Source organism: Equus przewalskii, chromosome 1 (assembly GCF_037783145.1).
Source record: "Equus przewalskii isolate Varuska chromosome 1, EquPr2, whole genome shotgun sequence".
In the NCBI taxonomy this organism is placed as follows: domain Eukaryota; kingdom Metazoa; phylum Chordata; class Mammalia; order Perissodactyla; family Equidae; genus Equus; species Equus przewalskii.
The window spans coordinates 145,875,852-145,889,601 of record NC_091831.1 but is presented as its reverse complement, the minus strand read 5'-3'; the positions used below and the strand labels follow the sequence as shown (position 1 = coordinate 145,889,601).

The 13,750-nt window shown below is 42.7% G+C and overlaps 2 protein-coding genes across 6 annotated transcripts in view; one reads left to right on the top strand and one right to left on the bottom strand.

Moving 5' to 3' along the window:
* TUBGCP4 (tubulin gamma complex component 4) overlaps positions 1 to 5,581 on the top strand; it is a 34,988-nt gene extending 29,407 nt beyond the window's left edge. The window contains exons 14-18 of the mRNA XM_008528528.2: positions 446 to 623; positions 1,196 to 1,330; positions 3,065 to 3,181; positions 3,773 to 3,912; positions 4,555 to 5,581. Of these exons, the coding sequence (XP_008526750.1) occupies positions 446 to 623; positions 1,196 to 1,330; positions 3,065 to 3,181; positions 3,773 to 3,912; positions 4,555 to 4,567 (583 nt within the window). The 3' untranslated portion in view covers positions 4,568 to 5,581. The remainder of the gene's footprint in view (positions 1 to 445; positions 624 to 1,195; positions 1,331 to 3,064; positions 3,182 to 3,772; positions 3,913 to 4,554) is intronic.
* Positions 2,469 to 13,750, bottom strand: part of TP53BP1 (tumor protein p53 binding protein 1) — a 91,595-nt gene continuing 80,313 nt past the window's right edge. For 4 of the 5 annotated variants that reach the window (XM_008528509.2, XM_008528513.2, XM_008528510.2 and 1 more), the window contains 5 exons: positions 12,697 to 12,912; positions 8,406 to 8,500; positions 7,664 to 7,863; positions 6,997 to 7,142; positions 2,469 to 6,608 (listed from right to left, as the gene is read on the bottom strand). In XM_008528509.2, coding sequence (XP_008526731.1) covers positions 6,421 to 6,608; positions 6,997 to 7,142; positions 7,664 to 7,863; positions 8,406 to 8,500; positions 12,697 to 12,912 — 845 coding nt within the window. In that variant the 3' untranslated portion in view covers positions 2,469 to 6,420. Of the gene's footprint in view, positions 6,609 to 6,996; positions 7,143 to 7,663; positions 7,864 to 8,405; positions 8,501 to 9,135; positions 9,297 to 12,696; positions 12,913 to 13,750 lie in introns of those variants that run through there. The other variant, XM_070582150.1, reaches the window with a different exon arrangement.

Sequence of the window (13,750 nt, the reverse complement as noted above, 5' to 3'; positions counted from 1 at the left end):
TCCCCCAACCCAAAGTGACCACTCTCCTAACTTCCATGTTTTCTCTCCTTTTATATATAGTTTTATAACACCTAAATATTTTCCCCAAAAAGTATACTTTTTTCTATTTAGTTGTTTTAAGCATTATAAAAAAGGGTACCAGGCTATATGTAATCTTTTGAGATTTTCCTCTTTCATTCAAAACCATTTTGCTAGGAGTAATTGTGTTGTGATGTACAGCTGAAGTTAGTTAATTTTGACATTAATTTTGACAGATCATTAATTTTTATGGAATATGTAATATCCCATCATATAAATAAACCAGAGTTTATTTGTCCTCACCTCTAGCTATTCTTATTTCTTTCCTGCCTTTTTGGGGAGGGGTGGGTGGCACAAAGTCCTAGGGTCTCTCAGTTGTGGGGCTGGGGAGTGAAGTTTTTCTCTCAGCCTGCTGTTTCTGTCCTAGGTACAACGTTGTTTTCAAGTACTTACTGAGTGTGCGCCGGGTACAAGCTGAACTGCAGCACTGCTGGGCCCTCCAGATGCAGCGCAAGCACCTCAAGTCCAACCAGACCGATGCGGTCAAGTGGCGCCTAAGAAATCACATGGCATTCTTGGTGGATAATCTTCAGTACTATCTCCAGGTCTGTGCCAAAGGACGAGTAGAAGGAAGGGGTATGAAAAGAAGTCCAGGAGGTTGGCAAGAATTACTGAAGAGGGACTGTAATCCTGCCTTTGATGAAATGCTGGGGTTTGAGAAAATTCACTTGTATCACTAGGCATGTTTCTTGGGGCATTTTAGAGGAAAGTGGAAATAAATGGGTGAAGGAGAATGAGGAGTTAGGGTCCTTATGAGCAAGGCATTATTTAATTATTGTTGACTTGACTCTTATTTTATAGTTGGTTCTAACTTCTGGAATCCTATAGGACTTAACCAAGTCAGTCAGCGGAGGGGACTGGGCTGGGGCACGGGGATGGGGGTCTGCCAGGACATTGGAGGTTGTTAGGAATTAGGCAGATAACTTGCTACAGAGCTAGGCAACATAATGCTATCTTTGGTCACCCTTACAGTGGCTTGGATAGGAAGAAGATGAGGAGGGGCAAAGGATTTTTATTTCATCCTGTCAGGCATCTTAATGTCCTTGAGTGCATAGAATATGCAGGGTGCTAAAATTACTTGTAATTTTACACAAATAAAATTTTACCTGTCTATCAGGTAGATGTGCTGGAGTCTCAGTTCTCACAGCTGCTTCATCAAATCAATTCTACCCGAGACTTTGAAAGCATCCGACTGGCTCATGACCACTTCCTGAGCAATTTGCTGGCTCAGTCCTTTATCCTGTTGAAACCTGTAAGTAGGGCTGGGGGTTTCCTCACACTGCCTCTAGGCTGACTGTCCCTTTCAGCACTTTGAGTCCCCAGGATGTGGGACTATCATTAAGCAATTGGTCAGCCTCCATTTTTCAACATTTTTAACAACTTACAAAGCAAAACTAAAAGGGAATGTTAAAAGGGAACTTAAATGTCTTTGAATTTCTGAAATATTATATCATACGATGTGGTGAGCAACTATAGATGAAAGAATATGTGCTTAACTCTCAGAAGGATTTGAATTAATTTGAAAACCTTTCTGACTGAACAGAAAGCCCAATGAAAAGCATATAGCATTTACTTTCTTAGAAATCTTTTGGATCAGGATCATCCAGTTGTTTGAAAGTTTTCACAGACAAGTGGAGTAGTGTCTCCCTCTCTCTATGTATGTGTCTGTGTAGGTATGTACACATGTGTGGACATATATCTCCTTCAGGGAAGTTATTCTCAACCTTGGCTCCACATCGGAACCATCTGGGAGCTGTAAAACATCTAGGACCCAGAAGACGTAAATGAGAATCCCTGAAGTGGGATCCAGGCACCAGTATTTTCCAAAGCTCCCAAATTGGTTCTAATTCCAGAATAAAAGCCAGGAAAATTGAAGTGATCCCTTATAGTTTTTTTTTTTTCTTTTAAACATTGACACCTGAGCTAACATCTGTTGCCAACCTTTTTTTTTTTCTCCCTTCTCCCCAAAGCCCCCCAGTACGTAGTTGTATATTCTAGTTGTAGGTCCTTCTGGCTCTGCTGTGTGGGACGCCACCTCAGCATGGCTTGATGAGCAGTGCTAGGTCCATACCCAGGATCCAAACTAGCAAAACCCTGGGCTGCCAAAGTGGAATGCACAAACTTAACCACTCGGCTGCGGGGCCGGCCCCTATAGTTTCTAGTATAACAGTTACACTTTATCTCTGATGACAGCTCATTATTATTCCTCAGTTGTGCCATACCACAAGCACTACAGACTTCTCTTTTGTTCGGGTATTTGGGAGAGTGAGTTATATAGATGCTACTCCAAAGGGTTCTGTGAACTGAAAATAACCAAGAACCATTGTGACAGGTAGACTCCTTGTGTGGCATGAGTGCATCCTTGGGGAAAAGCAGAATATCAGAGCAAATGGTCATCAGTAAATATTTATTGAGTGCTTACTATGTGCAAGGCACTGGGGATACAAAGAGGTATAAGTCATGGCTCTGCCCTTAAGGAGCTCACAATCTAGTTGGAGAAACAAGACATACATACATACACAGATCTGTAACAACACAGCTGACCTGAACAAATGCCACATGAACAATACAGATAATATACAGGCAAGAGATCGGGGGGTCACTAAAGGTTATTGTAGGGAAGGGAGCGCTCCCCTGAGAGAGTGGGACTTGAACTGGCATTAAAGAGGAGAGTATCCTGTGCACAGGAAACAACACTGAGAACAAAGCTCGAGGCAGGAGTCCACTCAGTGACTAGTGTAATGTGGCTTGAGTGGAGGTTTTGTGGCGGGGTGAGTAGGAGAGTGGATAGCATTTTTGCCTGGAAGGGAAGTTTTACACATGTTACATGTTGAAGGGCTGGTAGGACTTGCATGTGGCGTTGTCTCTCCTGAGGTCAGATGTGGGAGAATGGGAATAAGTTCATTCTTAGATTATTTTCCCAAATCTTTAATGTCACAGATGTATCTTCCTTCTTTTCCTAATGCCAACTCTGTTTCCTGGGTAGGTGTTTCACTGCCTGAACGAAATCCTAGATCTCTGTCACAGCTTTTGCTCACTGGTCAGTCAGAACCTGGGCCCACTGGACGAGCGTGGGGCCGCCCAGCTGAGCATCCTGGTGAAGGTGAGTCTGCCTGGCCATTGGAAGTATGCAGCCTTGTCCAAAGGATAGAGGTGGTTTTGTCAGTGGGGAATCATGATCTTTCCCTCTGAGTCAATAAAACATTTCCCCAATACATACACACAGAAATAACAATACAAAGATAAAAATATTGGTATCAGTTGATTTTGAAGCAGATAATTATGTGCTGCCTCAGTGTTCAAAAACGGTTCAGCCTTGAATAGTTTATTCAGCCCACTTTCTCCTCACTTCCTTGAACTAACCCTATATTTCACTGAGATTATAATTATCTGCCTGTAACAAAAACACACTGGCTCTCCCCAAGCCTGGTACATGACAGAATACATTAATTTGAAACCAGCTGCCAGATCCCTACTGAGAATTAGAGAGTACTTTCATAGGAAGCCATGCATTCTGTGGACTCACTATAGGAAGTAATTTTAGGAGCTAACAGAAATGGGAATGTGAGAAGGCCAGTTGGTGCTCTAGAAGTTTTGAGCAAAGCTTTTCCAAGGAATGCTCCCTGCCCCTTCACTCCACATGGGTAGCTGGTGAGTCTAAGAGGAATGACAGCTTGAGTCCTTCTCTCTGCAGGGCTTTAGCCGCCAGTCTTCGCTCCTATTCAAGATTCTCTCCAGTGTGCGGAATCATCAGATCAACTCGGATTTGGCTCAACTGCTATTACGACTGGATTATAACAAATACTACACCCAGGCTGGCGGAACTCTGGGCAGGTAGGAACAACACTTGGGGACCTCAGTGGATTCTTTGTGTGTGTGGCTTTTTAATGAATTGTAGAATTCCAGAACTGGAAGGAGACTTTAGCCATCATCTAGTCCAAATAGCCTCATTTTATAAACAAGGAAATTAAGGCTCAGAGAGATAAAGAACTGTATCTGATCATCTTTAATAATTTCAGTGAAGATGATTTCCCAGTAAAAGTCATCATCATAGTGAAATACTAAAGCTCCTGATGCTGAGATAGCTTGCAAGTTCTTGGCTAGGTTGTGTATTGCTGCGCTGAGAGGCAGCGTGGCTTCAGTTCCCAGTTCTGACATTAGCTATGCAGCCAAAGGCATCCTGCCTCACCAGGCCCCAGCCACCGTGTCTGTGAAAGGAGGGGACCGCCCCTTCTAACTCTACACGTTTTTTTAAATCTAATAGTGAGATTCAGTGCTAGTTGCTTCTCCCAGGTTTGCCCCATTCAAAAAAGCACTTTATTGTTCTTCTCTCGCTGAAATGTCCTCAAGTGGATTAAAGAAACTTTGCCTTTTAAGATGACACTACCTAGATCACAGGTTGCCCTGATTCATAATTCTTTGAAGAAAATCTTAGGAAAGGATGATATTTGATGAGGTTCTTTTTTTCTTTTGTAGTTTCGGGATGTGAAAATTTCTGGCTCACAAACTGAAATAACAGTCAATCCTACTGCATTCCCAAGTCTGTAACAGAAGATTCAAAACAAACACCCGTTCTCTAGCCCCTCACCAATGTCTGCAGCCTACTGAGAGGGCTCTGCCTTTTCTCCTAGAAGCAATTACTGAACATCCGTGGGTACAAATCCTGCCCCTTGTTCCCATGTGGAAGGGCCTGCCCACCTTAGGGGGGGCTCTTAACTTGTCCACCAAGGAGGACATGTGGCATCAGCTCTCCCTCTGCTGACCATGCAAAATCCGTTACACTGAGAACACTTGTCGGAGATGTTCATTTACTGAGCACCTACTGTGTGGCTAGGCAAGCAGCAAGAGACAGGGCAGTAAGTAATACAGATCAGAAAGTTAAATATTTCATGGCTCATGTGAAAAGGGAATTATATTTATAAATAGGTCCACTGCTGGATGTTACCACTAAGCAAAAAAGGCACCAGGTAAGCTAGGCTTCCCCTCACCCCACAGACCTTTCCTCCTTCAGAAAATTGAAATTGAGAGTCTTCCATCCTTAGGGATCTTCAAAACCAAATCTAAAGAATTTTACCAATAACTTCCAATTAATTATTTCAGATTGGTAAAAGGGTAATTCTAGCTATTGACAATGTATTTAAAGTCTTCTTCCCCTTTACAAAGAAAAAAGGTCCTTAAAAAATTGCAGGTCTAATTATCCCATCTGGGAAGAACCACAGGAGTTGAGGTTCTCCTAATCCAGCCCAACCATCACTGGTGATCATTAATGTTCCTATCAGTGTGAACCAAAATCAATACTCATGGAAAAACTCCCTCCAAACTGAAAAAGAATGCAGCATTCTGGTCCTCATCTCTACATCTTCTCCCACATAATACATACCCTAATTCCCTGCAGTTGTCAGCTATAGATGACCCCTTCCACTGCTGCCTCTGGAGCAGAGGTTAGCAAACTACAGCCCGCCACCTGTTTTTGTAAATAAAGTTTTATTGGAATGTAGCCACACACTATTGTCTGTGGTTGGTTTCATGCTATCATGGCAGAGGTGAGTAGTTTTGACATACCAAATGGCCCACAAGGCCTAAAATATTAACTATTTGGCAGAATAAAATTTTAACCACTGCTTTAGAGAATGCGAGGACATCAAGAGGCATGATGTTAGGGGAAGGGAAGGAATAGCTTCCAACAACGGTGACAACAATAATAGTTATAAAATTTGGGGCAGCTGGTAGATCTTCTAACATTTCCAGGTGTTATCACTGTGTTTATCATCAAGCTTACAGTCATGGACCATTCACAGCAACTGTTCCTTCTCCCTTTTAGCTCTGAGACTAGAGTACCCACAGGTCAGATGTTAGTGAGCTCAACTCTAAAGAGTTTTTTTTAATTGCCAAGAAACTTAGAGCTATGCCTAATTCCACTCAACTTTTGGCACAACTATTAATCTGGGCCTACAGTAAAATCAGGATTGTGGAAGTACTGAATTTTAGACAACGCAGAATAACCTTTTGACAGTGATGCCACAGAAAACTTTAAAATTCACTCCTTGTCATTTTCCTTGGCTAGCTGTCCTCCTATAATGAACAAGCCTATTGAAAACTACAGAAAAGGTAATATGTTTGTCTTGCTATTTATTCTGAGGTTAAGCTCAAAGAAAGGGAGGAAGAAATCCCAATTACTACAACCAAAGAGATTCAATGTTTATTTTATCATAAAAGTCCAGCAAATAAAACTATATACAAGATCCATGCAAGGAATCCAGTTACACACAAGACACATTTAAAACCTGGTTAAAACACAATCTCCACAACAGCAGGGAATAAAACCAGTAAGACCAAGTATCCTTAGTGAGAAACATAATCGTGTTTATATTTTGGATGCTGCTTGAATCCAATTCTCTCCCCAACAATGAGGCACTGGATCACCCACTCTTGTGACACCACAGGCAGCTGCAATGCTTCAGCACACTTCAGCACCGAGGCTGGGCATGAGGGGTCCGTCACCACCACATCAAATACCCCTAAAGCAATATCTGCAGGAAGTAGGGGAAGGTGAACGAGGAAAGGAGACTCACTTTAGCCCTCCATTAAAAAGACAGATGTGCCTTCTAGCCAGTACATCCCACTCTGCCCAATCTAAAGCCCTTTATGTGAAAAACACGCTACTAATCACAACCAAGTTATAATCACTATATGCTGACTTTGTAGAAATGTTTAGCATATATACCACTGGACACCAGGAGAAGCATAAATAGCCCAGTGTTGTACTCATGTTGGCTCACCTCTTGCAGTTGGTACTTTTTTTCTCTTCGAAACATGGATAAGTTCAACCTATCAGGACTGAGAGAGACCACAAGGCCTAACAGCTATGGGTCCAAGGACATCGTTGGAACAATAACAACACACACACTTTCCAGGTACCTTTGTTATGGGCACTTGAATGGTGCTGCTTCACGGAGGCTGCCCCCCCAGTCATGAGGATCTCAGACCAGAGCTCCAAGAAGTTCTGCTGTTGGTCTGATACCAAGAGTACCTTCAGATTCTGGAAAGGGTTTTCACGGGGTTGCCTATGAAGAAGTCAGAGACAGCAGTTGGAATTGGAAGGGACTTTAGCATGACAGATATGCAACAACAGCCCTTCTGCAAAGGGACTCAAGTACATCTGAATGCTTGCAAAAGCCCTGCATTAGGGCAACTCCCCACCTCCCGCCCTTTCTGTGAATGAAGTCTTTGGGATCTTGGCTTTCTAATCCACCCCTTCTGATTTCCATGTTTGTCTTTGGGCTGAGAATAAGCCAAATCATGCTCCTGAGACTATATTTTTAAGAGCCTTGCTTAAAACTTGGGTCTCCTAACCTTACAGGTTGAGACTATTGAACCTACATGAAAATCCTCACACATTTTCAAAAGGTCCCTAGCCAATATACCCTAGGGAAATAAAGTATATGAACTGCTAGAATCTCAGACCCACTCAAATTTATCCTACAATCGTTCTAGTTTCTAGAAATATTTACTCTTAGATTCTCCCCTCCTCCAAAAGCTTGCTGTCTTCCTGTCTACCATTCTAGACGGGCTCTCAAATACTCACCAATCCAGAATTCTCTGCTCTTCAAGGCTGTACCCAGCTGGCAGCAGATAATTGCGGTAATTCTGGAGCTGGTTGGCATGGCAACTGTCATGGACCCAGACATGAGACACACAAGGAATTCCACTGGCAAGGCACAGGAAGTATTTCCGGGTTCGACAATGCTGATCCGCAATTAAGAGACACTGGTAGGCCGTGTTACACTAGAAAAAAGGAATAGAACCAATGGGTCTGGTGACTTCTATGGAAAGCCCCTGAATAGCAGCCATAATGAGTCAGAGAACAGATGTGAACACTTCCAAATACTATCCAAAACATGACTGAAGCTGTCCTGCCCAGGGCCTCTTTTCTCACTGAGAGGCCCAAGCGGCTTCCCTAGACCTTCTCCTGCCTCACCTACAGCTTTCTGGGGGCCTGAATCCTCAAGGGATGACCAAACCCCACGTACTCAGCCTTTCAGGCTCAGAACAACACTATAATAGAGATTTCCATTAAAAACAAACTTTAATCTGCTCTTGCCCCAGTGACAGAACCATAGCCATTAACTAACCCAAGCTTCTAATTTCTCTTCCTTATACACCGTAAAAATTCTATTTCATGCAACAACCTTGTGGCAGTTTCCCAGTTCCTGAAATCTCTAGCTACTGTATCCGGCCTCCTCAACCTCTCAGGCCTCTTCTCAGAATAGTAAGTGAACTCTTCTCATCACTCCCGCCCTGGGAAGCTAAACAAAGAAACTCCTCACCTGGGCTTCATTGAAGTCTTCGAGAATATAGCCAGCTCCTGCTCGAAGCTGGGATTCTGTGTACTGCTTGTTGAAAGGAGGAATTTCTAAAAATTCTATATAAAAAAATAGGTAACCAAGATAATAATTACTACTAGTTGGTTTCTTATTTGCTACTTTATGCCTGCTTCTTACTGCTCCCTTTTCTACTCCCCAGCTATCTCCACAGCTTTGTATTCCAAAGACAGATCAAGGGCTTCCCCAAGGGTCAGAAAGAGATCTGTCTTGAGGCCCATAAAATGCTGCCAAAAGAAGGGACAAGAGCAGGAGGGGTGGGGAAGATGAGAAATAGAGGTAAGTCCTAGACCTAAAAACATCAAATGTTTCTGCCTAAAACTAAGTCATGGCACTGTTCACAGGGATGGACACATAACCACTTCCCATAGTGATGTATTCCAATTTGAATAACGCATTACCATGAGGAGGTTCTTCCTATGTCTACCCTAAATCTGTCCTGCAAACTAAGCCCATGTCCTTTACTTCTGCCTTCTGTGGAGATGAAGCATAGCTGATTAACACTTTTTACAATAAGCCTTCAAATGCCCCCTTCCGCAGCATTTTTACCCACTGTTCACTAAAACTTTGATGAACCAGAATGCTCAAAGTAGGGTTTCTAAAATTTAACTAATGAAGTAAAGGTTAGTCAGAAAATCCTTTTCCAACCTTTTTATTGAAAACTATCTACCTTTGATGATCTCGAAGTACCTCAGGACACTGAACATCAATGACTGCTCTACAGTCTTGAGGGTGAAGTAGAAGTTATGAGAGATGAGGCTGAAGCTGTAATGACCCTAGGCAATTAGAAATTGCTTCTTTTGACAAATATCTAATTTGAGCTTGTTTTCTTGTCATCTGCTCCTCTCATATATAAATACACATTAAAAAAAAAAAGAAAAAAGCAAGTCATTAGAGATTTTAGTTAATTAGGAGTTCTGAGAAAGTAAGTTCTGATGAACTTATCACAAATAAAACAACCCAACCAAATGCATAAAAGTTCAATGCGAGGGCCACTCCCTTTCCCCCTCATACCCAGTGGTAAAACCTGTAAAGCAGACCCCTTGCAGAGATGGCTCCCCAGTTTGGTGCCCTCCTTGCCTGCTGCAGCTGCTCAGGCAATGCTGATGAGCCAAACTCAGGCCTCTACACCTTTGTTTCGGTATGACTGGCGGGCCTGTTCACTTTTATTAATCTTTTTTTGATTTAGCATTCTCCAAATTCTTCTCAAAATGAAAATTCAAAGTGGAAACTCTAAATGGTTATAAGAACCTCAGAATATAGCAGGACTATTTCTCAGTTGTGTCACTGCATCCTTTTGACCCATCTCAATATATCATGTCACAATTTTCAGTACCAACATACTGCTGAGTCACTGCTGAGGTCCCTCATGGCCCTTTATTTTTCTTAAGACTTCTATTTCATGTCTGCTTAATCCAGGACTGTCTCTAGTCCTAATCTATTTAGATTTTAATCCCCAATTATATTTCCTTGCATTAGTGTAATCAAATATTATCCTATATAGACAGTCCATTTCTCTAATTTTTATCAATTAGTTTGGATTTAATTTAATTTACTTCTTACTTATGAGTGATCCTGCCCATGAATAGGTTTTCAATTCTATCATCTAAACCAAAGATGAAGGTACTAAAGAAATCCAACTCCAGAGTCAATCCCTGTGGCTGACGGGTCCCTGACGGTGTGCCACCTAACAAGACCGGGTGCCATGTTCTTCACTCATTCATGTCTCATGAGATGGATTCAAATATTTTACTGAGCTCCTGATATAAACCGACATCTAAGAGATTCCCATTTATCTGCAGGACAAATAACAGTTTCTTGGAAACTAATTCTGTAGAGGATTGTTTTAGTACAAACGTCTTCAGGCCTCTTGAGACTGAGGAACCTCTAAACATTCACATATGCCAAAAAAATCAAGGATTTTGGTGCTATTGGGGCAATGTCCAAGGATAAAGGAGCAAAATTAAGCTGATATATTCACCATAACCACACTTTCCACAAGAAACCTGGACATCCCTCTAAAAATTTGTCCAAATTCCTCCTCATTTAGACAAGTCCTAATTCCCTTCACTCACGGTTACAAGGGGGGATTAAAAACATCTGATATATCAGCAAGGGGGAAAAGGGAATTTCTGTGAGTTGAGTTTATTAGATCTCACACAGGCTTACAGATTTTTAAGGAACTAGACAGTCTGCACCTCATACCAAAGCCGGCTTTCTTGGTGGCCATGCTGTACCAACCAACAAATAATACATCTATAGAGATGCCTTGTGAAGTCCTGGTCTAGGGAAGGGCAAGGGATATGTTAGAAGATAAAGACTAGAGTCCAGCAACACTGTGAAAGCGAAAGAAAACAAAATGACGAACAGTGTTTTGATGCCATGACCCACCTCTTCACAGAATCCTCAAGGGACTCCTAATTACTGATGATCAAAGTCAAACTATATTCTTAGCTAGGAAACTCCTCACATACCTTATCTTCCAGTGTACCTATCTGAATTCTGTGTGACAAACTAGGCTTGGTCCACACTTAACCTTAAAAACCCACACACACCACACCAGCTTCCACACCCTGGAGCCTCTCTACTGATGACTCTGTGCACCTTCAAAACAGCAAAAACCCTAACTGCAACTCCCTGACCACCCTTCCCAGTCCCTGTACAGATCTCCATATGCAGTTGGTGAGATATAGTTTTGGTTAAGTAGGAAAGATTCACCCAGACATCTGAAACGCCAACCATCATAGATTTGCAGTGGTGTTATTTTATAATATCCATGTTCCCTAATCCCTCTTGCAAAGATTTAAAGTTAGTCAGAACTCCAACTTGTAGAACATCATTTCATTTGGACCTTTAGCCTTTACAGACACATTTGGATACTGCTGTCAGTCACTTACAGTGTGTGCAGACAGCCATGTGCAGCATAACAACGTTCTGGTCAATGACGGACCACACATATGAAGGTCGTCCCATTAGATTACTACTGTATGGCCTACCTGTGTAATAGGCTATACCATCTAGGTTTGTGTAAATACACTCTATGACGTTCACACGAGTACGACATCACCTAACAACACATTTCTCAGAACACATCCCTGTCATTAAGTGGGATATGACTACATTTGTATCTGCCCATTCTCTCTCCTAGATCATACACGCTTTAGACAGTTGAATAATTTTTACCTCTCCCCACTGCAGCCTTCACTCAAACCCTAAGTAACAGACGACACAGAAATGCAACATACAGATTTAGTTTAAGGTTGAAGAGAGGTACAGGAACTGAAAAGGCCTAGAAGCTCTTTCTCTGAAATCACCCTGGGGCCCTGGGCACTCCACATTTCCAGTCTTACACACAGACCTCAAGAGAATGAACTTCACCCCCACAAGGATTTTCTCTAGCAGTTACCCCTAGAACACAAATGGGAAAGTTGGCAAGGCATTCAGAAACCTGACTGACTTGGATGACTGTCACAGGGTAAAATGAACACTGGGTTCTAGTCTCAAGTCTATCATTTGTTGTTAGTACTGCTGAGTTGCTTCCGACTCCTAGCGACCCTGTGTACAGCAGAGCAGAACCCTGTCCAGTGTTTTTGTGCTATCCTCCCACCTTCCAGTGCTCTATCAGACAATGCTCTGCTGCTATTCATAGGGTTTTCATGGCTAATTTTTTCAGAAGTGGGTGGCCAGGTCCTTCTTCCTAGTCTGTCTTAGACTGGAAGCTCCATTGAAACCTGTCCACCATGGGTGACCCTGGTTTTTGAAATACCAGTGGCATAGCTTTCAGCAACATAGCAACACGCAGCTGCCATAATATGACAATTGACAGACTGGTGGTGTGGTTCCCTGAGCAGGAAATGAACCTGGGCCACGGCACCTGGGCCACACGAGTGCAGAATCTTAACCACTAGACCATCAGGGCTGGCTAAGTCTACCATACCATGGACAAAAAGCAACAGTTAACCTCTCCAAGCTTGTTTCCTCATCTGTAAAACATGATAAGATCTATCTCCCATCTGCGTCACAGGACTGTTTTGAGGAACCACTCACTAAGAGGAATTTTGTGAAAACAGTTTATAAACCAAGAAGCAGGGTTAAATTAGTTTTCCTTGACCAAGATCCCAGTTGCCACTTGCCCTGCTGCCTCTAGAGATGTCAGGGGGGCCACCAGGTTCATAAAGTGAATGGAAAGGAAAGAGTACACATGCCTCAGAGCCCCCAGGACTTCCTAAGGCCTTACCGTCCTCTTCCTCACTGCTTCCTGTAGGACCGTCTGGCAGTTTGGATCGGCTGGCCAACTTGTCACTTGTTGTGGCCATGGTGAGGAGAAAGGCATAGCCCAGAAACAAGGTCTTGTTAAGGGGCAAAGGCCCTCTCTGCTCTTCCAGGACAGAGGGTTCACCCATGTTGTCGCCACTCTCACAGGGACTCACAAACTCTCCCGCCCCCACCGCACCTGGGAAGGACAGAGGCACAGTTACTAGACAGATATGGACCACTGCCTGGGCACGATAGGACGGGTAGGCAATGTCCTGATGAACTTTTCTGAGCTGTAAGCCAAAGACCATTCCCATTCCTATGGCCAACAACCTAGGACCAAATTTACAGTGCAGAGAAATTGTACATACTTAAATTTTACACATAAGTCATGACAATGTATACACTATTTTCATAAATGGAAATCAACTAGTGTTATTTTTATACAGCCAAACCAAATACTTCTGAGGTCATCTGAAGAAAGAGTGGTTCTAATACAAAGATTAGGTAAGAGTGAAAAATGTTTAGAAATCTTCAGCCCACTTTCTCTGCCCAGTGCTCAGATTTCCCCAAGATATGTGATATTTTGAAGCAGGCTTAAAAAAAAAAAAATCAAACAAAACAGTTTTTTTTACCAAGAAGTGTCCCAGCAGATATTCCCACCCTATCCCTAACCCTCACCAGAACGGTGCATAGAATACTTGGTACTAAAGTGTTTTTACATGTTGATGGAGCCACATCAAAACAGCCTGCTTCAATTGTCCCAGTTTCCAACACCTTGGCGTAGGCAAGTGAACCAACCAGTTTAGGACTCCCAGAATTCCCATGCGAGCAGTGCCCCAATAAGTCCTCGAGAAGAAAACAAATACCTGACTTGGAGAAGCTGACTTGTAGGCTCATTAGGAGGCTAAGCTGACAGACAGGTCATGCCTCCCTAAAATAAAACCAGCAGCATGAGAACAGTCTGATGTAGTATGCATAAGCCTGGACTTCAAAGTCAGACTGCCTGAGTTTGAAATCTGGATTAGTATGTCACC